At 48.2% G+C, this 25,683-nt stretch overlaps 2 protein-coding genes across 12 annotated transcripts in view; both read right to left on the reverse strand.

Annotated features, from left to right (window-relative positions):
* Positions 1-976: 976 nt before the first annotated feature.
* anln2 (anillin, actin binding protein 2) lies at positions 977-13,274 on the reverse strand. 8 transcript variants are annotated; one of them, XM_084672818.1, is made up of 27 exons: positions 13,178-13,274; positions 12,551-12,660; positions 12,254-12,409; positions 12,020-12,091; positions 11,702-11,781; positions 11,483-11,591; positions 10,896-11,029; positions 10,539-10,631; positions 10,207-10,293; positions 8,204-8,312; positions 7,104-7,955; positions 6,405-6,706; positions 6,212-6,306; positions 5,806-5,935; positions 5,465-5,600; positions 4,975-5,154; positions 4,754-4,880; positions 4,509-4,557; positions 4,322-4,375; positions 3,918-3,950; positions 3,788-3,809; positions 3,537-3,646; positions 3,166-3,219; positions 2,900-2,986; positions 2,684-2,791; positions 2,248-2,393; positions 977-2,053 (listed from the first exon to the last, which is right to left on the reverse strand). In XM_084672818.1, exons 2-27 carry the CDS (start codon positions 12,639-12,641, stop codon positions 1,897-1,899), a joined length of 3,573 nt encoding a protein of 1,190 aa, XP_084528944.1. In that variant the 5' UTR covers positions 12,642-12,660; positions 13,178-13,274; the 3' UTR covers positions 977-1,896. The 8 variants fall into 8 exon arrangements, with proteins under 8 accessions (XP_084528944.1, XP_084528946.1, XP_084528945.1 ...); XM_084672820.1 differs by having other exon boundaries at positions 7,104-7,907; positions 11,483-11,594; XM_084672819.1 differs by having other exon boundaries at positions 977-2,050; positions 11,483-11,594.
* Positions 13,275-15,730: 2,456 nt separating this feature from the next.
* The window catches only part of septin15 (septin 15), a 19,922-nt gene continuing 9,969 nt past the window's right edge, over positions 15,731-25,683 (reverse strand). For all 4 annotated transcript variants that reach the window (XM_084671821.1, XM_084671820.1, XM_084671823.1 and 1 more), the window contains 10 exons: positions 24,205-24,305; positions 23,800-23,934; positions 22,077-22,194; positions 21,699-21,791; positions 21,023-21,119; positions 18,082-18,133; positions 17,572-17,697; positions 17,190-17,325; positions 16,875-17,020; positions 15,731-16,651 (listed from right to left, as the gene is read on the reverse strand). In XM_084671821.1, the coding sequence (XP_084527947.1) occupies positions 16,612-16,651; positions 16,875-17,020; positions 17,190-17,325; positions 17,572-17,697; positions 18,082-18,133; positions 21,023-21,119; positions 21,699-21,791; positions 22,077-22,194; positions 23,800-23,934; positions 24,205-24,305 (1,044 nt within the window). In that variant the 3' untranslated portion in view covers positions 15,731-16,611. The remainder of the gene's footprint in view (positions 16,652-16,874; positions 17,021-17,189; positions 17,326-17,571; positions 17,698-18,081; positions 18,134-21,022; positions 21,120-21,698; positions 21,792-22,076; positions 22,195-23,799; positions 23,935-24,204; positions 24,306-25,683) is intronic.

Raw genomic sequence — 25,683 nt, forward strand, 5'->3', positions numbered from 1 at the left:
GAGTTGTTGACCAAGCTACCTTTATTGACCCATTATTTTGCTTGCCGAGCGAATATATCGACATATCTAACAGCTGAATTGCAAAATAGTTTTGGAGCCAGTTCTTGAAAAACAAAAATGTGGGTAATAGGTCATTAAACAAAGGAGAATCCATTGGGTAAAGGTTGTACCACTGTTGAGAAAAGGCTGAGGAACGTGAGCGTTACGGAGGTTCTCTGATCTTCCACAGCTGCAGGGTTCTAAGACGTTTCACAATTCCACCCCCACCCCTTTCCCCTCCCGAGCCAACTTTAGTTTCCCAGAGCGCTCTGCACTGGGTTCAGTGGCCCAGGACAAACACCTTCCGGCTGTCCCTCAGAGTGCTCAGTGTCTTTGTGGAGGAGTCAAGAGTCCATAACTCAGCCTGATAGGTGTTGGTGCAATAGGATGCCAAACAGAGCTGGGTGTCCCAGAGGACACAGTGAGTCTGTTCTGAAGACCCTGGGACCGGGTCGTAGTGTTTTACTGTTCTAGATTGAACACTCCCAGCCTGGCTGTTATGAGTACCAAAAATACTGTTCTCTAGTCTGATTAAAGTAGAACAGCCACATCCTGATTGTTCTAGAATGCCATAACCATAAGCCACTGGCCAGTGACAGCTGTGTTCCTGGCCACGCCCACGTTGTCATCACCTTGAGCCTCACACGGTACCACACCCCGTCCCCAAGAAACTCCCGGGGAACAGGAAGTGTATTTATAGCCACAACCAAACAGAGGGAGGACTTCCTGTCTGACATTCCTGACCTGGGCCCACTTCCTGGTTTTCACTCAGACCCATTAAGCCATGTACTTATCTCACACAACCTCCTGCTTCTTCATGAAGTGATGTTGCCTTCAGCTCTGCCATATATGGAATAAATAATCGCTGGGTGAGGGAATACTGCTGAATATAGAACTGAACATTAGGAATCAAAATCATTTGCTTATGATGGTGGTATTTGTGTTATAGCCATTTTATTCTCTATTCAGAGTACCTCATATCAAGTGCATAGAATATACATGAATAACGTCCATATAAATGTACACGCACACACACATACAGAGAAAGAATATGGCAGAAGTACAGTCAATCACATTGAAAAGAACATCAGGTAATACAAGGAAGACTTCACACAGCGGCTTCTTCATGTTCACCGTCTGCAGGTGCTCTGAGGCAGCACTGCCTCAGGGCGAGGCTGCCTCAGGGCGAGGCTGCCTCAGGGCGAGGCTGCCTCAGGGCGAGGCTTCATTGAGAACGGATTATTAGACTATCTGAATCTACTAAGGTCCCTTATACATCCTTGCCATTGCTATCCCAGGCGTCAAGGGCTGGGCCAGGGTTACCCCTTCCCATCGTCTTGACCCTATACAACTAAACTGGCTACTGGGGGCACTTGAGAGATGGGAGCAACAGTAAATGCGGTCCATATTTTCAACCTGCCCCCCTCCCAGACTTGCAGTCCTCTTACTAACGATTTCCATGTGCTAGTCATTCAAACAGGTCGAATTTGTTATCTGTCATAGCCTCTGTTTTTGCAATTGAACTTTATATGACAGAGGCTGTAGACTTAGTGTTTATCTGAACCCTGTTTCTGCGTTAGTTGTGTTAGTGTCGCTCTAGCTTACATTCTGTTGGCACATGGTGAGTATACATTCAAATAACCAGTTCAAAACCAAGAAAGAATATTATAGTCCTGTATACTTTTATATATAATCTAACTTTGTTCCAATCTAAGCCTCAAGACAAATCAAAACTCGATCATAAAGGTTAGGTTAATTACCCCTAACACAAAAAGGCAGATTACCTCAAATCAAAAACTCCCAACTATAATCACTGTATAGGCGATCAAGCGCGGTATTGCGTATGGGTGAAGTGGGCTAGAGAATGCTCTCCCTCATCTTCTCAGAGCTAGAGCCTGGGTTCTTGGCCTGTCTGCTGGTGTGGCTCCAGGTGTGAATGTCCAGCAGAACCTGGTTCAGCTTGTTCATCCACTCGTCCCGCTCCTGCCGCGTGTCTGCACAGAACCAGCACCTGCTGACCAGAGGAGGACCACACACCGATGAGCGGATGGAAGGACGTCATGTGCAGTCTGTGTCCATGCCTGCACAGGGATTCTCTTCTTCCAGTTTCCAGACCGTATTATTATTATTTGTTATCATTAATGGTGGTCCATCAGAAAGGAAGCTTTCGTAGAACACCTGAATGAGACAAACCAAGGCCGTGCTTACTTGGCCAGAGAGCTGTGGCCGTCCTGTTGCTGGGTCTGGATGTTGCTGACCAGTTCAAAGGTGAAAGGTCGGGCACAGGAGTCCCTGTTGACGGGCTTCACACTCCGGCTGGAGGAGCTGGACAGGGAGATGCTGCCCTCTGCTGCCTGGGAGGCCAAGACAGGACAGAGGGAGGAGAGAGGGAGGAGGAGCAGAAGAGATGGGGAGGGAGGAGGAGCAGAAGAGATGGAGGGAGGAGGAGCAGAAGAGATGGTGAGGGAGGAGGAGAGGGGAGAAGAGAGGGAGGAGGAGGGGAGAGAAGAGAGGGAGGAGGAGGGGAGAGGGAGGCCAGAGCAGAGTCGGTCAAACACACCAGTATTGTCTTTAATACCAAGCTTAGAGTCGACCTCCAGATCTGATCGAACAGGGGGGGGTTCAGGCTGTGGCCTGTGCCCACCTTGCTGCCCTGGTCGTTGGGGTGGTTCCAGAAGGACATGTGGCTGCCTTTCAAGACAAAGAACCGGCGGTGCCACGCCCCAAACTCATTCACCACTTCGAACATTGTCTAGTCGGAGAGAGAAAGGAACAGTATTGTCTAGTCAGAGAGAGAAGGTAACAGTGTAAGTGTTTGACTTGAGTGTGTGAGGATGGAAGGTTAGGAGAGGGCACTGACCAGGAAGCCTTGGTGCTGGACGTTAGAGTGACCCTCGCTGTCCAGACGCAGGTAGATGCTTCCCTCCAGAGGAGACAGGAAGGGGACCTGGGCACAGGGGAGGATGGACACACACACACACACACACACACACACACAGGAGCATACAAATTCATCAAGCTCCACATATTTTTGAGGGCAACGTGCACAAAGCTGCATGCCAGACCTCCCTAAACAGTGAGTGAGAGGAGATAAGTCGAGGTGGTGACAGTGAGTGAAAGTGAAACCTTTTCCTGAAACTCATCTCCCAGAAGCTTCCGGATTTTGCCTTCAAACTTCATCTGAGAAACAAGAGAGGGGGGTGGGAGAGAAAAGGAAGGCGACAGAAATTACATCACCAGTGACCCCACCCAGGTGGAAACTTTAACACACTGTGTGAAAAACGGTTCAACCCATCTGGTCACTGTGCTTTCCTCCAGACTAGACTGAGTGAAGGAGTGAGTGAATGAGTGCATAAAGAAGTGAGTGAGTGAAGAAGAGTGCGGGTCAAGTTTCATGCAGGATTCAGGGTAACCCCGGTGCACCCACTCTGAGGTCAGCTACACAGAGCAGGTTCTGGGGGGGGGGGGGGGGGGGGGGGGCAGACCAGCACCAGTACCTTGTCCAGGGGGAACTTGTTCTGGCCCAGAGAGTCCAGGGTGATCTTGTGGGAGCCGACCAGACTGAAGTTACTGGAGCGTCGAGCGCTCCTGGTGGGCAGGCCGGAGGCTGGGTGAGACAGAGCAGATCATGTTCTGTGTTCAAGCAGGCACATTTGAACGATGACAGCTGGAAGGAATTGAACCATTTAAACAGTTATTGAAAGCTACATCATGGAAAGATGGAAACAAGCAGCAGCAGTGGACTTACATGGCCCGCTGTGGTTGGACTTCTAAAAAGGAAAACAGTTATTTAGTCATAAAGACAGTCAAGTGATCTATTCTCAAGAGATGATCAGTACTAACACAACGCCACCAGGGAGAGACAAAAACACACTTACTGAGAAGGTGTTCAGTAACTTCCTCGGGGTGACCTGAGGAGACAGATGACGCTCGTTAGGTGCAATCACAAAGTATCAGAGCATCTCAGTCATGTCAGAGTACACTTAATGTTTATGAGTGTAGATACAGTATCTGGAGCATATATAGTGTTAGTAGTGTTTGTTTATATACATATATCTATGGGGGTCAGATGGCTAAGCGGTTAGGGAGTCAGGCAATTAATCAGAAGGTTTTTGGTTCAATTCCTGGCCGGGAAAAATGACTGTGTCCTTGGGCAAGGCACTTCACCCTACTTGCCTCGGGGAGAATGTCCCTGTTCTTACTGTAAGTCACTCTGGATGAGAGTGTCTGCTAAATGACTAAATGTATAAATCTATCTGGAGCATCCAGTGAATAAGCTTACTCGTGACTTGGCAGTGCTTCGCTCCACGGTGCAGGCGTTCCCAGATGCATGAGACTGAGGAGGACATGGTCAAATGTTAGACCAGTATCATGTGCTTTATATCCACAGCATGACCGGTAACCCCGGAGCTGCCTAGAACAGCAGTTGAACCAGAAGCCGTACTGGATATTAGAACGGTTTCTCTCACCAGGCTGTAGACTTCCACATCTATCTCAAAGTTCGAGCGGATGTCCTTCCTGGAATGCACATGAACACAGTCAGTCAGGTAAACATGGTGTTTAGGGACTGATGACAGCATGCCAGTGCTATGTTGTGACAACTCCATTAAACATTACTAAGAATACTAACACATGCTCCAAAACACACTAAATACTAAAGTCTACATCTTCATTTCAGGTCTGACTGGAGTTTTGTTGGGGGAGGGGGACTTACAGGGTGATGGAGGTGGGGAAGGAGATGGTGTCACCGTTCATGGCATCAGCTGCCGTGGCCAATGGTGTTGCAACGATGTCACAGGCTCCATAGCGAATCAGGACAAAGAAGAAGTGGCTGGGCCGGCCTTAGAAAGGAGACAGGAGTCAGAGACATGCTGACCAGCAGCAGTGACATACATGAGTCCAGCAGAGAGACACATCAGGCAGGTCGGCAGCTACCTGGGCGGTTCCGGGCGGAGCACACAAACTCCACCTTGAGGGGGAGCTGGACGCTGCTGATGCCGACCGTGCCCCTACAGGGCACCTGGGTAATGGAGTCCACATCACCAGCCCTGGGCGCCTCAGGACTCGACACCTTCAGTCGAGCCACCTCCGCCAGGAGAGCTGTCCTCTTCTCACCTGGGGGGGAGTGGAGGGTGAGGGGTGTGTACATGGGTAGTATGAGAGGGTGAGGGGTGTGTACATGGGTAGTATGACAGGGTGAGGGGTGTGGGTAGTATGACAGGGTGAGGGGTGTGTATATGGGTAGTATGACAGGGTGAGGGGTGTGGGTCGTATGACAGGGTGAGGGGTGTGGGTAGTATGACAGGGTGAGGGGTGTGGGTCGTATGACAGGGTGAGGGGTGTGGGTCGTAAGAGAGGGTGAGGTGTGTGGGTCATATGACAGGGTGAGGAGTGTGGGTCGTATGACAGGGTGAGGGGTGCATACAGGAGACCAGTAGAAGTTTCTCAGCCTCTGCTTCCTCCAGGGAGCCCCTCCCGTGCACCTCGTCCGTACAGCAGCCCAGCGCCTGCAGCGTCTGGCTGATCACAGTCTGCAACTTCCCCGCCTCCTCGTTTAGAGCCTGGCCAATCACATGGCAGAGCCACACAAGGCAGGACACAGAAGGTAAGAAGGTTAACTCGTAATTATCAAAAGAATCCACTGTAGTCGCGCGCACACACACTTCACCACTATTAGTGAATCTGCTGATCATGAATATAACCACTGCTCCAGTCAACACCACCAACAGCACGAAGAAACGCATCCAGTTCAGTCCTGCTACCCACCAGGATTCTTTCCTTAGTGTTGATAGATGGCTTGGTCTGGGTCTTTTCTGGGTTCTGCCTCTGTACCCCTGGAGTCACAACTACAATGTCCGGCTTGGCGCTCTGACTCTGGGTGCGGTAGGCGTCGATGCTGTCAAACATTTAGAAACACATTGTCATGACCGGCTTCTAGAAGGATAAGGTAGGGCGGGGGGCGTGTGCCTAACCTGTAGAGAGGAGCGGTATCTGGAGGTGGGGAGGGGGGCATGTGACTAACCTGTAGAGAGGAGCGGTATCTGGAGGTGGGGAGGGGGGCATGTGACTAACCTGTAGAGAGGAGCGGTATCTGGAGGTGGGGAGGGGGGCATGTGACTAACCTGTAGAGAGGAGCGGTATCTGGAGGTGGGGAGGGGGGCATGTGACTAACCTGTAGAGAGGAGCAGTATCTGGAGGTGGGGCGGCCTGCTCCCTGGGGGTCAGCAGCAGCGAGGCAGGATTGGACAGCTGGCTGGCAGCCAGTCTCTGTGGAGAGACCCCGTCGCTGGCATTAGACATCCACCAACAGCCCAACGGCCAGAGTACGATGCGTGTCGGCTAGGTGGAGTACCACCAGCACTCACCATGGGAGTGACCACAGCCTCCACAGACTTGCCGAGGGGTGAGAGGATCCCACTAGGAGGGAAGGTCAGCTCATCTCCACTGGTGTCCACATCCCGTCTCTCCTCCTCTCCCTCGCTCTCCTCCTCGCTCCTCTCCTCCTCCTCCTTCTCAGGCAGGGGTTCCCTCACGTCCTTCTCTGTAGAGCCGGCTGCTATGCCGCTGTCGTGATCCTCCTGACAGCCGCCTGTGGCCATCTCCAGCACCTCCTCGAACATCTGGTCGATCATCTCCGCCGTGTTGGTCTCATCGTGGGAGCTGAAGTCTGGGACGAACCACACCCCCCTCAGTTACCGTCACACAACCAGGGGGGGGGGGGGGGGGGGAGCTTACCCGGCCTTCCAAACCGGTAAGAGCACAACGAGATAGTAGAGAGGGATTGTCACACGTAGAGCCCGACACTAAAGCCATGATTTGGCGCTGCCAACGGTCGATTTGAGAGAAATGGTGACACCAGTGCAAACAAGTGCCCCCGCCGCCCACCCCCACTGAGAAACTGAATGTCCAACTACGCCCATTATAATCTTCACCATGCCCAAGTGGTTTCACCCAACACGTCCATGCCTAACCTGTGCCCATGTGTGAATGCCCGTACAGGTGAACCCCCCCCCTGCTGAGCTAGCTGCTGCCCACCGTGGCCTGGCCCACACCTGCAGTCTCACCTGACGGGGCATCTTCCCTAGAGGAGTCGAAAGAGGAGTCCGGCTCAGACTGCACCGCCGAGTCATTGATGAGCTCTGGCTCCAGGACAAAGCCCACCTTCTTCAGACTGCTGCTCACTGACTGGACCTCCGCTATTTGCTCCTCCTCTCTGGGGGCCTCTCCCGTCTCCTCATCCTGTTCTTGGCTGCTAGGAGCCTCTCCTGCGTGCTCTTTAATCATGTCCTTGTGGTCCTCACTGCTAGGAGCCTCTCCTGCCTGCTCCTCCAACATGTCCTTGTGGTCCTCACTGCTAGGGGTCTCTCCTCCCTGCTCCTCCAACATGTCCTCCTTCTCCTCACTGCTAGGGGTCTCTCCTGCCTGCTCCTCCAACATGTCCTCGTGCTCCTCACTGCTAGGGGTCTCTCCTCCCTGCTCCTCCAACATGTCCTCGTGCTCCTCACTGCTAGGGGTCTCTCCTCCCTGCTCCTCCAACATATCCTGCTTCTCCTCACTGCTAGGATCCTCTCTTCCCTGCTCCTCACTGCTAGGATCCTCTCTTCCCTGCTCCTCACTGCTGGGATCCTCTCTTCCCTGCTCCTCACTGCTGGGGGTCTCTCCTGCCTGCTCCGTAGCATGCAGCACCAGGTCTCCATGGTCTGTATCTGAGGTTACCGGCTTTGCCTCTTTCTGTTCTGCATCTGAACAAGCATCAACTTCACCCTGGGTCTCACCAGCTGTGGTGGCCTTCACCTCCACTAAGCTCTCTGTCTCTGCTGCCCCCCGCTGGTGGATCGGTGAAGTGTCTGTCTCAACTAGCACTGCCGCTGGAACAGAGTCATGAATTATCTGAGCTGAAGATGATCTCCCCTCACCTGTTGGACAGTCACAGGCTCATAAAGATGGGCAACTCTGTTCAACATCAGGGGTATTAAAACCCTGTTCCTGGAGAGACATTGCCCGGCAGAGTCTCTACACTCTAAGTTTTCAAACTATTACGATTTATTGGTTATTGAAGTTAATTAAGTAATTTACAATTGGGATTGGAGCAGAAACCTACAGGAGGTTGCCCACCCCCTTTAAAAATAATAAATAAATAAACTCTTTAGGGGCTAAATCTCACCTGTGTGGTCCAGGCTTCCATCCTCCACTCCATCAGGGGACTGTGCAGGGACAGCCACTGCGGTGAAGCTGCCGTCACTCACCTGACTGGTCCCAGCCTGGCAGTCTTCCTGCTGGACAGTCAAACCAGTTACTGTAGCTCTGCTGCCCAACACACAGGCAGAGGGGACAGGCACACAGTGGCCTACAGAATAATGGGTTGGCTGGAATGTGTAGGTCCTTAGGATTTATGAGTGCATCTACGGTACATGATATTGTGAAGTGAAACCCCCAAACGGTGCACCCTGCCTGGTCTGTGACAGTGTCCTGACAGTGCACACTGCCTGGTCTGTGACAGTGTCCTGACAGTGCACCCTGCCTGGTCTGTGACAGAGTCCTGACAGTGCACCCTGCCTGGTCTGTGACAGAGTCCTGACAGTGCACCCTGCCTGGTCTGTGACAGTGTCCTGACAGTGCACCCTGCCTGGTCTGTGACAGTGTCCTGACAGTGCACCCTGCCTGGTCTGTGACAGTGTCCTGACAGTGCACCCTGCCTGGTCTGTGACAGTGTCCTGACAGTGCACCCTGCCTGGTCTGTGACAGTGTCCTGACAGTGCACCCTGCCTGGTCTGTGACAGTGTCCTGACAGTGCACCCTGCCTGGTCTATGACAGTGCACCCTGCCTGATCTGTGACAGTGCACCCTGCCTGGTCTGTGACAGTGCACCCTGCCTGGTCTGTGACAGTGTCCTGACAGTGCACCCTGCCTGGTCTGTGACAGTGTCCTGACAGTGCACCCTGCCTGGTCTGTGACACCCCAGTGATGTGGACACAACGGATTGGAAGAACTAAAGCATCTGATCATAGACCAGCTTCGACTATAGATGGCATCACCTGGACCTATACCTATACAGTGCCCAGAAAACCAATGTTGATGACTCGTCAACATTGTCAACAGTAACAATAATTAGTAAAAATAAAGTCCCCCCAGTTCACAGTAGGCCTACATATCACAAATGTTAATAACAAAAAAAATCTGTGTAATCGAGTTTAATTGATATAAAGACTGTATTGTTTAAAGACCGTCTACCTGCATCAACACGTATCAGATTTTTCGGTGGTGTAGCTGGTTAAAGCGTTGTTCGACAAAATGTTGTTAATGCGAGTCTGGATACCCGAGTTCGCGCCCCAGTACAGGGAATCACAGAAGATATTCTTGAACTTTTACTGTGAGAAAATGACACAATTCTAACGGCCTACAGATGTATCACAACATTTTAATGTGTGAGCACTAATATCAGCTCAAAATGAACACATGTAGCCTTAATTAAAATATTAAATAACGTAGGGTAGTCTACCGTCGGAGACAACCACTACGCCTCATTCAGCCAGTTTAAACGGCTGCTAGATGACGCTGGTCATTTACAATGCGCCGATAGTTCGGCTCTTTAGGCCGGCACAATCCGGAAGAAACTACCAAAGCTTCACAAGGCATTGTTTGCCCATCCCTACCTGGAACTCCTTTGAGTGCCCTCATTCCTGGGTAACCCACCCTGATATGTGCCCTCATTCCTGGGTAACCCACCATGATATGTGCCCTCATTCCTGGGTAACCCACCATGATATGTGCCCTCATTCCTGGGTAACCCACCCCGATATGTGCCCTCATTCCTGGGTAACCCACCCCGATATGTGCCCTCATTCCTGGGTAACCCACCCTGATATGTGCCCTCATTCCTGGGTAACCCACCCTGATATGTGCCCTCATTCCTGGGTAACCCACCCCGATATGTGCCCTCATTCCTGGGTAACCCACCCCGATATGTGCCCTCATTCCTGGGTAACCCACCCCGATATGTGCCCTCATTCCTGGGTAACCCAGCCCCAGAAAGTGCCCTCATTCCTGGGTAACCCAGCCCCAGAAAGTGCCCTCATTCCTGGGTAACCCAGCTCCAGAAAGTGCCCTCATTCCAGGGTGACCACAGCCCCAGTGAGTGCCCTCATTCTTGGGTAAACCTAGACTCACGTCACTGGGCTGTGGTGGAGGCCATAGATGCATCTTGCCCCTCCCGACCAACCAGCTGAAGGATGGGGTGGAGTGAGAGGTCCCCACCTGGGAGGATGTAAAGGTGGTGGGAGAGTGGATGTAGGTATCTAGCACACTTTCCCTTGGTTTAACTGGGACATAAACAGTCTTAAAATAGCCAACCCTGCCCATCAGGCAGAAACCTGCTGTTAGTTAATCACACCTAAAGTTAAGGACAAGTTTGAGGGGTGTTCAGGGTCCGGATGTGGGTTCTACTGAAAACCTGTGGAGAGAAACATGATTGCTATATAGAGGGGCAACACGAAACTTACCTTAGCTAGAGAGGAGTCAGAGTAGCTTCTCTTCAGCCAGGCATTATCACTGATTGGCTGAGACCTTAGGAGGCGGAGCTCCTCCTCCCTCTCCTGATTGGTCGGGGACGGAAACGGGTACGTTTAAACTTCACAGGAATCTTAAGAATTGAGTTCCATTGGCACTTTGGTATGCATTGTATATACATGTAAAACTAGCTCCATTTGACGGGAGTAAAGACCTCTGTATGAATGAAACTCAGGATTTGTATGGTCAGGCTACTCCTAATCGGTGGAATTTACCCGTAGTGAGCTATTTGATCTCTTACGATATGTACTCCCCCAGGTTGCCAAGTGATCACCCCCACAGTAACAGACCTGGCGCATGCGAGAGGCTTGCTTGGAGCTGGGAGTCACGCTGCTCTGCAGTTTCTGATGCATGTCAATGACAAGGCTCGATCGGTTACGGGGGCAGCTGTTAGATGGCCGTGGGACAGATTGGTCCTTCCTGCCTGGGTAGACAAAACAAACAGCTCTTTCCCTCATTTTAACCTTCAATGCATAGCTGTTAATCAATTAATATGTTTTTATAGAGACTGTTTCAAAAGAACCATGGATGACCAAAGCCCTGCACAGGAGGCATAACAATCATTGCATAAAAATAAAGCATTCAACAATATAGATATCCCCCCCCCCATATATATATATTCCCCTCACCTGTTGGACAGTCACAGGCTCATAAAAATGGGCAACTCTGTTCAACATCAGGGGTATTAAAACCCTGTTTCTGGAGAGACATTTTCCAGTAGAGTCTCTACACTCTAGGTTTTCAAACTCTTACGATATATTGGTTATTGAAGTTAATTAAGTCATTTACAATTGGGATTGGAGTAGAAACCTACAGGAGGTTGCCCACCCCCTTTAAAAATAATAAATAAATAAACTCTTTAGGGGCTAAATCTCACCTGTGTGGTCCAGGCTTCCATCCTCCACTCCATCAGGGGACTGTGCAGGGACAGCCACTGCGGTGAAGCTGCCGTCACTCACCTGACTGGTCCCAGCCTGGCAGTCTTCCTGCTGGACAGTCAAACCAGTTACTGTAGCTCTGCTGCCCAACACACAGGCAGAGGGGACAGGAACACAGTGGCCTACAGAATAATGGGTTGGCTGGAATGTGTACTGACAAGGCTGGATCGGTTGCGGGGGCAGTTAGATGGCCGTGGGACGGAGTGGTGGCTGCCGATCGCCTGTAACTCCTCCCTGCCTGGGTAGACGAAACAAACAACTCTTTCCCTTATCTTAACCTTCAATGCATTTGAAGTAGTTGGGCTGAGAAAGATGTATCGTCTACTGAAGACTTTGAGTCGCTGTTAATCAATCAATCAATAAGTTATTTATAGTGCATGTTTACCTAGAACCATGGACGACCAAAGCAATGCACAGGAGGCGCGTGGGTAAGGAACGTTTTACTTTAGTGAGAAGGCGAAGAGCCTCTAGCTTACCAGTGAGGAGGGCAAAGGACGGCAGCTGGTACCCAGGATCAGACAGGAACCTCTGGGCCAGCGGGGGCATTCCTACAGAAACATGTTCTATGTTATACTGACTGGCTGCCTGCCCATGCTCTCTAGGAAGACTAGTAGCTTTGAGTTGATCAAATGTCCATATTTGAAGTTCATCATAATCAAGCTTCTCTATTTCCATGGAATCATTGAACAGATTTGAGACATTATCAATACCTTCACGCCTTTGGATGAGCTGCCTGACAGACGGTAGGGCAGGGGTGTCTGGTTTGACCTCCAGTTCCAGGGACCGGCCCAGAGATGATGGCTTGGGACTCCAGTTTTCCTGGCTGGACGACTCCAGGCGTCTTCGTTTCTGCTCATCTTTCCCTTCTGACATACGAACCACACACCAAGACAAGACCGTTACATGAGAGTTTGGTTGCATATGTGTGTTCATCAAAAACAGTTCACTAAACAAGCATGCAATGTCATGACAAACATACGATCACAGTCAAAGGTCAGCACACTCACCAGATATGGGCACATTTTCCTCAATATCGGAGAATGGTTCTCTTTGTCTCTTTAAGGGACCCGATGTCCCTGTGCTCTCGTCCACATCCATATTAACAGCGTGAGAGTTGCTGTCACGAAATAACAATTTCCTCAGCTCACGGTAATGTTAGCTACTGTATTTTAAAATAAGGTTAGCACACAGTTTAAGAAAACACAGAAACGTATTCCCATACATGTAGACGAGGCTAGCTAGCCTAACTGACCAGACTAATTAAAAATTTGAATATTACTTGGCATCAGTGCCAGTCAGGATGATCAAAATAACTGTATTTGTCTACTGTACTTTCGCTCAGTAGAGTTGAGTAAAACTACGCAAATTGTCTGTGAAAATGTCACTTGCTAGCAAAACTAGGCTAGCTAGTTAGCTAGTCTAGCTATCTCAGAACTACTAGCGCTAACATTAAGTTAGCTCGCTAGTCAATGGAGTCTTTCATTCCATCGCTGTCGATACTGTGTATACTGAAAGCAACTTGTTTTCTACTACTACAACAGAACGGTAGTTCAGATAGTCGGTGAGTTACCTGATACAATTAGCTACTTTTCAAAAAATAAAGCTTGGCTTAAAAGACAAATAAGAAAGCATACCGTGGTATTTTGACACCGCTCCCTTTCCCGTCAAACTTTGAATTTCAGCGGGTTGAGCGCAGTTGAACCTGGAGTCAATAAGGATTCTCGTTTCCGGTTGATCTAGCTTTCAAAATAAAATGTCACAGGACAAAAGTGCGTTTGTTTGAAGGAGGAAAGTAATGCTATTGGTACGTATATGAACATTATCAACGTTCATCAACCTAGTACTACAAGGTTAGAAAAAACAATGTCCCTGAATGAGTGGAGGCTACACCATAGTACGGCTCCTTTCACCCTGTCCTCAGTCAAATTTCACTCTCATGCTGAGAAGGCAAAGCAAAGGTCTGTGCAGACGAATAAAGTATCAAAAGTATGATATATTTATATGTACATATGACCCACAGTTGGAGGGCACAAGAGTTAATTTGGCCTTTCTTACTTATACAAGGTCTAGGGACACACGTTTTTTTATTTATGTAAACGGCTAATACAACATTAGGTTGGCACAGAGTTGTAAAGTATGTTGTTGTTCACATGTTGGATATAGCTATTTATTTAGATTTTGAACATGCTCAGAGTGCACCAGCAAATTCAAAAAATTGCATATCTCAGGCCATACTATTATTCTGAAGCCGAACTCACAAAACCGGAAATATTTTGTTATTAACGTATATCTCAACAATTCCTAAATGTAATTGATTTTTTATTGTAAGCAATCAGAAATCTTGGGGGGCTGGACATGTAAAGGAGGAAGCCTAGGCCCCCCAGGCCCCCTTGTGGTTACACCCCTGATACATGGCCTACTATTGGATAAAATCTTTTCTGAAATCATTTTTGGTATCAAAAATTAAAACATTAATTTTGTTTTCCAACGAGTATTTCTATTGTCTTTGTTGTTTAAGGATTAATGTTGCCACTAAGAATATTTGCTTGGACTTGTTTTCTGTGTTTTATAAAAGTGCCTTACAAGAGTAATTCATTCTGACATATCTTTTGATTCTGATTCTGACATATCTTTTTACAAAATCAGTCAAGAGTTGAGAGTCAAGAAGCAACTAATTGTCATTTGTTTACCCTTTGATTTAACACTGCAATAATACACGTATTTAATTGGCATAGAAATTGCCATTAATAATTTATTACTAAGAGATATGTCTCATACAATACACCTGCAATTGTACTGACAATGTTCATGTGAAATGTATGTGGAATTAGGATTCCAAAGATAGGGAGCACACATTTGTCTTGAAGCATAACTTTCTCAACTTTAATATTAATAATGTACAGTTAGATAGAGAGAACAGATGATAATAAAATGAAGAACAGCGTGAAGCTGAAAACAGAGTACAAATAAAAGAAAACGACAATAAAAAACAACTTTTAACGTCACATCGAGTTCACTAGGAGGTTCTGGGGAAGAGAGGGTAAAAACAGACAGAGGGAGCGTCTCAGTTAGAGACTGTGTAGGGTAGAGGAACCATACAGACTGTGTAGGGTAGAGGAACCATACAGACTGTGTACCATACAGACGGTGTAGGGTTGAGGAACCATACAGAGACTGTGGAGGGGGGGCATAGTCTACCTTATGATTCAAGTACCCTAATAGGAAAGCGGTCCTGAGAAAATATACTCTTGGCATAGGTAATTGTGTGTGTGTGTGTTTACTGGGATGTCTTTGCAAGGTATGGTATAGGGCGAGAGTTGTTGAAATTACAGAGATTATGGCGTATATCAAGAAACCACTTAATGTGATTCACCATGTGCAATTAACTGTATAAAAGCAATAGATGTACTGCAGGATGTGTATGTAGTGACCACATGTTCTGTAGTGATATTATAGACTTGTGTATGTGATTGAATAGTTTGTTGTGTTTTGTGTTTTGCATTCATTTAGAGTGCATCTTGTAAGACTCCAGAGGACCAATGTTAAAATAATGGATTCTATGAACCAGCACCACTGAACGATCCCAATAAAAGTTTTAAATATGGATCTGAGCTCTTTTTCCATCCATACACATCATCATATAAGAAAACACAATGGATTGTGGAAAGGTAAGGGTTAGGGGTCACACAGTCAGGTGCAGATTTAGGGCCCCTTCCAAAGCCAATCAGAGTTCTTCTTCCTGTGCCCTTCTGAGGGTCAAAGAACAGTATATGAACGATGAGCAATGCAGTATAGCACCAATCACAGTACGTACTACCCCTCAGAGTGGACACTAGTAGGATTTAAGTAGAGAGAGCCTGGGTTAGTAGTACGAGACTAGCCCAAGGTCAGAATGACCTCTGCTTCCTACGAGGCTCCCAACAAGGACAGGTAAAAGGGCTTTGTTAGGGTTAGGGTCATCCACAATTTCACAATATAAAACATAATCTTCATCGTCATCATCATCACCACCAGTCATATAAAAAAAGAAAAGAAAAAATAATTGATTTAATTTGCTAAATAAACCATATTTTCAAAGAGGAACAAGAGGATCAGCTTCAGTATGTTTCCAGAATGACGATGTTGATGTTAGCTTTGTTTTTGTGTGTTTGTGTGTTTTCTATATAGCACAAATAATGGAAACTTGGTTTGAATTGCATCATCAGGCAAAGTCTATGACCTCAAACACACGGTTTAATGTTACACACACATGCACAGACACGCACATGACACACACATACAAGCCGGTCATCTCTTGTTGAATACCTGGCTTTCAACTGTCCTCTCATGGCCATTTCTCCATCTTTCTCCTTCTGTCTCTAACACATTCCAACCTGACACATACTCTTCTTAACCTGCAGAACGTACTGTGCATTCCACTTCCAAACACATGTGCTGTCCACACTCCTGTTTACAACACACAATCCAGGTGTACTGGGGAATGTTCCTGCGTGCATGTCTGTGATTAAATGTTGCACTTGCCTGTCACCATGGAGTGTTAAAATGAATAATCGAAAGGTGAGAGGTATCTTTCCAGGAACAAACAGATGAGAAGCTGAACCGCCCTCAGGCAGAGTAGGTAGCTACTAAGTGTACTAGCAAGGACAGACGGCAAGTAGTACATATTAAGTGTACTAGCGAGGACAGACAGTTACAGTAGTACATAGTAAGTGTAGAGGATGGCTAAGCATGGTACCTGCCATGTGAACAAATCCACAGCTCAGAGGGACTCAGGTTCCTCGTTGTCCAGAATACTAAAGATTATTACTGACCAACACATGCATTCCACACAAAATCTAACAGTTTTGGCAGATGAGCCCTGCTTTGAGGGATGTGTGTATGTATGTTTGTGTGTATGTGGTGTGTAAGAGTATGACAGGAGCATCCATCTGGAATGTTGCTATGGAATGTATTGGTGTGTGTGTGTGTGTGTGTGTGTGTGTGTGGTTTGAGGGTCACAAATCACGTGAGCATCAAAAGGGATGTAAAATACGTTTCTTGTGTTAAATTGTAAGAACAGTTTGAACATTTAAAAGATTTTTCCTTTCTTCTTGTTCTTTTCCATGGTCCTAGAGGAAGAGAGAAAGAGAGAGGAGGGGGCAGCAAAAGAGAAAGTGAGAGACAGAGAAAGAGAAAAGAAAGTAATGTTTGTGAGGATATGTGTGGATCACAATAAAACAACAAAAGTTTCGGAAGTAGCTATCGATGTGCGCAAAACAAACAACAAAGTTGCATAGCCTAGTTGGTATGGTTTAGTAGTCTCCAGTAGGAGCGGTTTAATGTGTAACGCACTTGGAGGCATCCAACTTCTGCTGTTCCAGGATCCTCTGCTGGGCTTCCCAGTTGGACCTCTCCTCCTCATGCTGCCGTCTCTTCTCTTCCAGCTCCTTGTACTGGGCCTCCAGGTTCTTCTTCATCTGCTCATGACGACGCTCCAGCTGGAGACAAGGGAACGTGGCGGAGAGACGGGGGCAGGGTCATGACCAGAAATGGACACAGGCACACACACAAACACACATACACGTCTGGAACATCGTTTTACCTCTCTGTCTTTCTCTACCCACACCCACAGCAGCTAGACGCACAAACAGCAGCCTGGATGCGTACCTCAGCCTCAGAGTCCTTCAGTTTTTGCTTCTTCTCCTTAACTTTCATCTCAAACACCTGCTCCATCTCAGTCTCCATCTTCTTCATCTTCGTCACGTGCTCCCTCCGCTCCTCCTCCATCTGGGCCAAGGGGCTCCTGTGGGTCAGGGGTCAGAGGTCAGGAGACTTCCAGCATTAATTGGATGGAAACTCACAGACTTAGGAAGACTTTCCTTCCCAAAGGCGTGGGTTGGAGATATACTTGTGGGCTATCACATGCAGTACATTGAAGGTTCAGGGACCTATGTTTAAATCTAGTACACAGTTCAGGGCCTCTGCTTTTCGTTTGTCACCACTCCTTATAGGACGTATAGGGCTGAAGTAGTGATAAGGGGCCTCATACTTAGTGAGCTGGCCCTTGGTCTTGGTGGTGTCCACTCCGTTGCAGGTGACGGCTGCCAGCTTCCTGCTGCGATAGTTCTCATAGTGGACATTGTTGGTCACATCCTTCAGGTCCTGCATGTGGGTCCTAGGACAACAGGGACAAACTCAGTACAGAAGGTCACAAATGGTTTCTAAAATACCTTTCCTTAAAAGGAAAAAAAGAGAATACTCACACAAGTAAAACACAAAGGCGCAGACACACACACACAACCCCCTCTCTCTCACACACACACACACACACACACACACACACACACACACACACACACACACACACACACACACACACACACACACACACACACACACACACACACAACTCCCTCTCTCTCACACAAACACACACACAACTCCCTCACAAACACAACCCCTTCTCTCTCACACACACACACACACAACTCCCTCACACACACACACACACACACACACAACCCCCTCACACACACACGAAACCCCCTCAGACACACACCTGATCAGCATGTTCCGTAGCACGGTGAAGTCACAATGCTCTCCGTTCTCCACTGGAAGGAAGAGAGAGACACACTCAGAATCTCTCAGTGGCGTGTGACATCACACACACCCTCATCCTCATCATCATCATCACCCTCATGACTGAAACTAAAGATGGAATAAAGGGACGACTATGGGAATGTGACAATGTAATGATACCGCGGGTTTTGACCACTAAGAGAGCAGCCTGTAGATGAAATGACTGTGTTACCTTGTGAAGCTAAAGGGCTCTACTGCTGTGCTGTATAATCACAGCTAGGGGGTTGTTACAGTGCACTATTCACACACACACATGCAGCAGCGGAGACAGCTATGTCACATCCCATTATTGATTACAGGACACAAACATACACACCCAGAACCATCATACCACAGACACACACACACACACACACACACATGCCTTACCACACATCACACTCCAGCCAAACAGGTCGCATGGTTAGCTAAGTGCTTGACCCCAGGCATGGGTAGATGATGACTGAAGTCTCTCTACTTTATCAACACAGATATGGTTTGATGATTTTATGGGATTCTGGAAAAGGTCTGCAGAGACACAGCATGTTGCTTTTATAGGATCGCAGGTCAGCAGCACACCGTAATGGAGTGGTGGTGGTGGTCATCCTGTATAGGGTGGGGTGGTGGTGGTCATCCTGTATAGGGTGGGGTGGTGGTGGTCATCCTGTATAGGGTGGGGTGGTGGTGGTCATCATGTATAGGGTGGGGTGGTGGTGGTCATACTGTACAGGGTGGGGTGGTGGTGGTCATCCTGTAAAGGGTGGGGTGGTGGTGGTCATCCTGTATAGGGTGGGGTGGTGGTGGTCATACTGTAGGCATGGCTGACGTGATACCTTTCTATTGGACAGCACAACCCGTCATCAAAGCTGGCAGTCAATCGAGGTGAGGAGAGCCACTCAGGATTGCTCCTTTTATGACATTCATGCAGTAGCCCCGCCCCCTCCCCCCTTACTGGCCCCGCCGGCGTGACTGGCCAATCGTGTCTTAGTCACCTACCTGAGCACGTCGTGATGGGGGGAAGGGTTAGGGTACCAGTGAGCCACAGACCCAGGTCTGGCCCAGTTCTAGCCCAGACTAATGGGCTAATCTTGCCTTTTAACCTGTGTCCACTCTGATTGATTACTGACTGATGGCTTGGGGTTATATGACTTGTTGATGAAGTTCCACTAGGGGGCGCTATGTGAGCAGTAATGGAGGGGTGGGGTGGGGAGGTGAGGGGTCGTTGGGGGACAGATGTAATAGGAACACAACATAGCAGAGTATGGTGTTTGCTGATTGGCTAAAAACTCCTGATGCCTCCTCGTCTGAATGGTACACTACTCAAACAGTGATTGAACAGTGTTTTAATACAACTGGAATACAGCATATCAGATAACCTGGCAATCAGGTGTTCCCAGCCAGACTGCTAGAGCTACTAGCAGGGTTACATCAGCATAGTGGTGCCATGGTGTGGACACACAGCGTGTGTTAGTGACAAGAGTGTGTTTGTGTATGTGTGATAGGAGTGTGTTTGTGTGTGCGTCTGAGAAAACTGGTATGTGAGTACATTGTTCTTCATCCATGGTGCTTGTACTGTATCCCTGAACATGTCATCGGGTTTTCAATGGCTGTATGATTACTGAGACTAACAAGGAGGGGAACAACCTCCAGTGCGAGCAGGAGTCACAGGAGCGTGGCCCAGCTCTGTAGTCCTGTACGAGCACACCCTCACAGCACCAGGCTCTGTGATTGGCTGATAAGCTGCCCTGGTGTGCTGGTACTGTTACAGCAGGGCTCACGTGCGAGACACCGAGAGCCTGTTCACAATGGACTAATAAAACTGCTCTGAAGAGAAGCACCTCGAGTGAGGTTTGGTAGTAGTAGAGTGTAGACTAGTAGACTAGTGTATGTCTCCATATCAGCATATTAGGAGTGTACTGGTGTATGTCTATCTCAGCAGTGGTGTAGCCCCTAGGTTTGTACATTAAGTAGTAATAGCACTTAACTAGGGTCCAAAAGTATCTAAAATACTTTCAATATACAGGTGATTTGCATGTAGGATTTAACTTGTCTCAATACCAGAGACCGGTGGGTCTCTGGCTCGTAAGAGGACTCTGTTGGTTCCAATTGAGTCTGAGTGACATGATTTCAGTGTAGCTTAACTAAAGCAAGGGCATTAGGGATACTTTAGGACCCAATTCTGTGGAGTGCCACTCTGAATGCATAATGATGCCATGACAACAGAAAGGTGGAGAGGAGGGTCAGAAGGAGAGGAGGAGAAAAAAGTGAAAGATGGTTTTGTTTACCAAAAATGCCCTCTGTCAGTCATGGAAAAGAATAGACAGGAAGAAAGGATAAAAAAGAGAGAAAAAGAATGAAAAATTGAAAGACTGGTAAACGGTCAACCACAGAGCAATTGAGAATGAAATTTAAAAAAAATTGACTCTCGGAAGAGGACTAAAACAAAAGAAAACTTTGTGGAAAACAACATCAACAACAACAACAACAATCCAATGGTGAGAGGAGGGTGACACAGTCTCTCACTCTGATGTCACTGGGGGTGGTGGAGTGCTTTCTGCCTGAACAACTACAACACCCACGACTCACCCTGGACATCACCCTTTTCCAGAATCCCTGTCAGTGTGCCAACACACACGACGTGGAGAATGTATATGCGTGTGTGCGTGTGTGCGTGTGCCCGTGTGTGTGTGCGTGTGAGGGGGAGAGAGCAAAGAGTGCTTGAAAAAAACCATGCACCGTGTCTCTGGATCCTGACCAAGAAGCCATGCTCCACCCACAGGTGTTGTGATGTTAATAACTGGCATTCTCCACAACAACACCACTAACAACCACAGCCCTGGCCCACCAATCAAACGCCACCGTGCCCCGGCGGTTCAGCCTACCTTCAGCCACGCCCCAGGGGTACTGCCGACCTCTGACCTTCCTGCCGTTGACCTCGATCACCACGTTGCTGCCTACAACTGCCAGGGGCATCCGCTCCTGCAACGGAACAGGACGTGACATCATAACAGGAACAGGATGTGACATCACAACAGGAACAGGAAGACACATGGATGCACTTCCAATTGGACCATCCACCAGGTTTTGGACTGTCATGCAGTACTGATCCAGGAGATATTCTGTATTTCAGACTAATTGGATGCAACGCATCATGACAGAAACACGTCGACACACTGAAGCAACACAGCATCACGTACGGTGCAGAACAGGACACAAGGTTATTAATGAGCCGGTATCGACCAATCGGGAGTTAAATAACAGACATGGGCTGGAGCATGGAACAGTATGTGATGTAACTGTGCCTCTATAGACTAGCTGTCAGTGCCCTCTATCTCCTCTTCATTGTGATTGGTGTGATCAAGATTGATGCACAATATCGATGCACAGTGTAGTTATGTAAGCTGCTCCACTCTGCTATACTGAGTCCTGCCTGGCTACACTATGTTCTGTTCAACTACCCGGCTCTACTATGTTCTATTGAACTCTACATTCACCTGCTCGATTCTACTCTACGGTGCTCTGCTCTGCTGCACTCGGCTCCACTCTACCCTGTTGTACCTTGATCTTGCGGATAAGCTTGCTGTCCTCATCATCCTCCGTGTCAGGAAACTCATAGATCTTGATCTTGTGTTCCTGGATCTCCTTCATGATCTGGGGAGACCAGAACAAAACAACAACGATGAGATTCACAAGCACCCGAATGCATACATGGTACATTTAGTCATTAAGCAGACGCTCTTATCCAGAGCGACTTACAGTAAGTACAGGGACATTCCCCCCGAGGCAAGCAGGGTGAAGTGCCTTGCCCAAGGACACAACGTCATTTAGCACAGCCGGGAATCAAACCAAAGACCTTCTGACTAATAGCCAGACTCCCTAACCGCTCAGCCATCTGACCCCCACATAGCCCCTCCCTCCCCACAGACAAACACAGACCTGTTTCTTAAAAAGCTGGCACTCCTCGGGGGTGAGAGTGTCTGCCTTGGCGATGAGAGGGATGACGTTGACCTTGTCATGGAGCCTCTTCATGAACTCTATATCCAGGGGCTTCAACCTATCAGAGGCACACACAGACATACACAAACAAATGATAAAAACCACACCGACGTGACTACTAACTAAAGATGAAGACAACGGAAATGTTGGTGAATGCCATCCAACATCAATCGTCTATTGGCGGGATGGAGAAATATGACATCCAATACAAACGCCACAACTGTTCCAATACATTCTGACTACTAGGGTTATTTCTTAGTGGGCTTATTACTGAGACCAAGACGTTCTGAATGTTCAGTACGAAGAGGCGCAGTTCATCAAGTCACCCGTAGATGTCTCCTAAGACAAGACCCAGAGGTGCAGAGACTGACACAATGGAAGTCTCTTCTGCCTGTCTCTGATGACCAGTGCTAATGAAGTCATGGTGGGTCGTTCTCATTGATGCTGTAGGATTTCTCTGCTGTGGGTCTGATGAGCTACCAGAGAACAAAGGGGCTCTTCTCCACCCCCACATCCATAGAGAGAACTCTGTCCAGGCACGGGCCAGAGGATGGCCCGGTGGACTGCCTGGAGGTGTATGTATACGTGTGTGTGTGTGTGTGTGTGTGTGTGTGTGTGTGTGAATTGACAGAGAAGGAGGGCTGTGTTTTACAAGAATGCAGACAATGTCAAACATCCAGCTGTTCACAGGTCACACAGGGTATAAATGTTGTTGTTGCGTGTGTGTGTGTGTGTGTGTATGTTTGTGCAAAATTGCAGAGATTGTTTGTCCCTTCAAAAGTTTGTGTCAACATCTGATCAGATCTTATTTATAAGAGTAGTTATTCATCAGAATACTCTTAGATCACTAAGAGTAGTGATCCGTGTCTTAATTTAAAATATAAAATCATTTGAGTCAAGATAATTTGCTACCCTGGCATATATTGAAAGACATTTTTAAAGAGCAGGCATTACATTAGTCTATTAGAATCCAAGCATCAATGATGACGATCTAGAATTGAGGAATCAATGAGAATGTTCTAGAATCCATGCATTTTTATGTCAGGGACACTCAGTGAGCTGCATCCTGTCTTTTGATTGGCTGGCTCTGTGATGGTGAGAGTGAGCTACTTACGAGCCCCCTGCCTCCACAGAGCGTGCTCAGTCTACTGGGCGTTATGTAATCTGCTGGGTCACAACGCTGTACGCCTACGTCTAGCTCTCTTTATCTCTGCCAGTTTTTTTTTTTTTAATGTATTATCTCTATTCCTTTTTCTCTCTCTCTCACTTGATTAGGTTGAGAAAAAAAGAATCTCTCCTCTCACTCACTCTTCCTCCAACATGTGAACACGTCCGTTCATTTCTGGCTCACGCTCAGACACGGCTGACTGTGTGAGTCCCAGGTGTGGGCAGGCCACAAACGGAACGACACTGAGACAGACTGACAGACCCATACGTACATTATGCAATACTCAGATCAGCAACAGGTGGATGGATGTATAAAGGAAATATGGAGGTACACAGGGATGGATGGAGAAAGGAATGGAGGGATGGATGGAGAAAGGAATGGAGGGATGGATGGAGGGAAGTAGGGGCGGACGTTTTGATAGATACGTTGTTGGAAGAAGAAAAAAAAAATTGACAAAACACGGAGGGAGGATCCACAAGGGGGCCTCCATCTTACCCATGTCCAGAGGGGGCGATGAAATAGAGGCAGCAGTGCACCCTGTTGTCAGGCATCAACCTGCGGTTCACCCTGGACTCAGCATTCAGGAAGTCCTCACACTTACTGTCAATGTAGTTGATGACAGGTTGCCAGCTGAGAAACAGCGAGGAGGAGGAGAGGAGAAGAGTGAGTGGAGGAAAGGAGGGGAGGCAAAAAGGAAGAAGGGGTAAAAAAAAGGGTGAGGGGGGAAACAGAGAAGAGGAGGAGAGAGAGACGGATCGGGGAGGCGGGAGAGAGGGCAGAAGAGAAGGTGAGAAAGAGAGAAGCAGAGTTTCAGACACGGTCCACTCCAGCCGAGGACCGCCTCTCTATGGAATGTTTGCCAGAGGAACACCGACAAGGTGGCATTACAACACCACTCACCAGTTGCTGTTGTCCACGGCGTCACCAAAACCTGGAGTATCGACGATGGTAAGAGTGAGCTGCACCCCCCCCTCCTTTACCAACACCTTGGACTGTTCCACCTGGAGTGACAAACACACACACACACACATAGACGTCTTACACAGCACCTACATTCACACATACCAAGTACGCATGCCCAGCACACACAGTTCACTGGAACTTTTTCAGGGAACGGTAATGCTGGATATTCCTGTGTGTGTGCATGCGAGTATATACAGTATGTGTGTGTATTCAGCTGCCATAACACACAATACACACTGCAATGTGGTGTGTGTGTGTGTGTGTGTGTACTCCCAGGTCAGGCCAGTGAGATGCATCATCTGCAGCAGGAGGAGCAGGGCTGCTAGCTGCTTTCACATGGACAGTTATTCTGGGATGACCTCGTTCAAGGCTGCCTCTCACTAGCACATTCCTCTGCCTCCCTAAGCCCTTATATACTCTGTTTTTACTTTCAAGCAAATTATACACCCAACATGCACTCTGCATACTTTCCTTGCACATGTGTTTGGCACATGCGTGCTTGTGTGCAGGCCTGTGTGTGTTATTTCCGAGAATAACCAACACCGCTTTTTGAACCATTTTAGTGACAAAAACGGTGGCAGAAAACCTCAAAAATGTGAAATGGGGAGTTAAGGGAATGTGGTTGTTTTAGAAACAAAATAGATCCAGTTCCAGAATGTAAATATTGTTCCCCTGGCTCTTGTCTCCTCAGCTGAAATCAGACAACCCCATTTTGCCCTCTTCTGCCAACAAACGCACACATTCACATTTAGATAAACATCATCACTTCAAAGCAGACAAATACTGTAAAATCCCACACTCAGTCAACGTGTATATTATGTCTTTTGACTTTCAAATTCCAGAGAATTGGATGATTCCCATGGTTACCTTGATAATATATCGGCACTCTCAGTGTGAGACCAACTGGGCTTTTTTCCAGCAGAATGAACACTGGAGGTTGTATTCGTGTTTAGGCTGCGATTGGGCCCAGCATTTGGTGGGAAAGTGGCTGTGGGGTGTTGAGTTTCATGGGAACATTCCTGACCTCCTATTGACCCCTCAGAACCCTGACCCATGGACCCTCCTCCTCCCTCTCCTCTCCGTCCTCCATCCTCTCCCTAAAACCATAGCCTCTTCCTCCCTCTCCTCTCCTCCCTCCATCCATCCCCCCCATCCCAAACCATGGCCTCCTCCTCCTCCCATTCTCCAACTCCGCCCATCTCAGTCACCCCTCCTTCCTTCCCTCTCCCCATCACTGTCACCTCTCTACATGCCTCCTCCCCTTTCGACCCACCGTCTCTCCTTGGCCTCCGTCCCGCTTCTCTTCCCTCCCGTTCGTTCCCCTGGTCTTCCCATCGCGTCCACATGCCAAACCCACCTCCCCTACCACGCCCTCAACCGCACGCACCAGTCTGTCCCTCTCTGACACCCCCCCCC

This window comes from Hypomesus nipponensis, chromosome 14 (assembly GCF_054491055.1).
Source record: "Hypomesus nipponensis isolate SF chromosome 14, ASM5449105v1, whole genome shotgun sequence".
Classification (NCBI taxonomy): Eukaryota; Metazoa; Chordata; class Actinopteri; order Osmeriformes; family Osmeridae; genus Hypomesus; species Hypomesus nipponensis.

What these genes read in the sequence shown, in the direction of transcription:
- anln2 (XM_084672817.1), bottom strand. Translation starts at nt 12,641, where the DNA reads ATGGATGTGGACGAGAGCACAGGGACATCGGGTCCCTTAAAGAGACAA. An exon ending in AAGCCTCTCGCATGCGCCAG is followed by an intron (nt 10,632 to 10,895) that starts GTCTGTTACTGT and finishes CCGACCAATCAG; the next exon opens with GAGAGGGAGGAGGAGCTCCG. An exon ending in TAGGGAAGATGCCCCGTCAG is followed by an intron (nt 6,707 to 7,103) that starts GTGAGACTGCAG and finishes GGTTCGTCCCAG; the next exon opens with ACTTCAGCTCCCACGATGAG.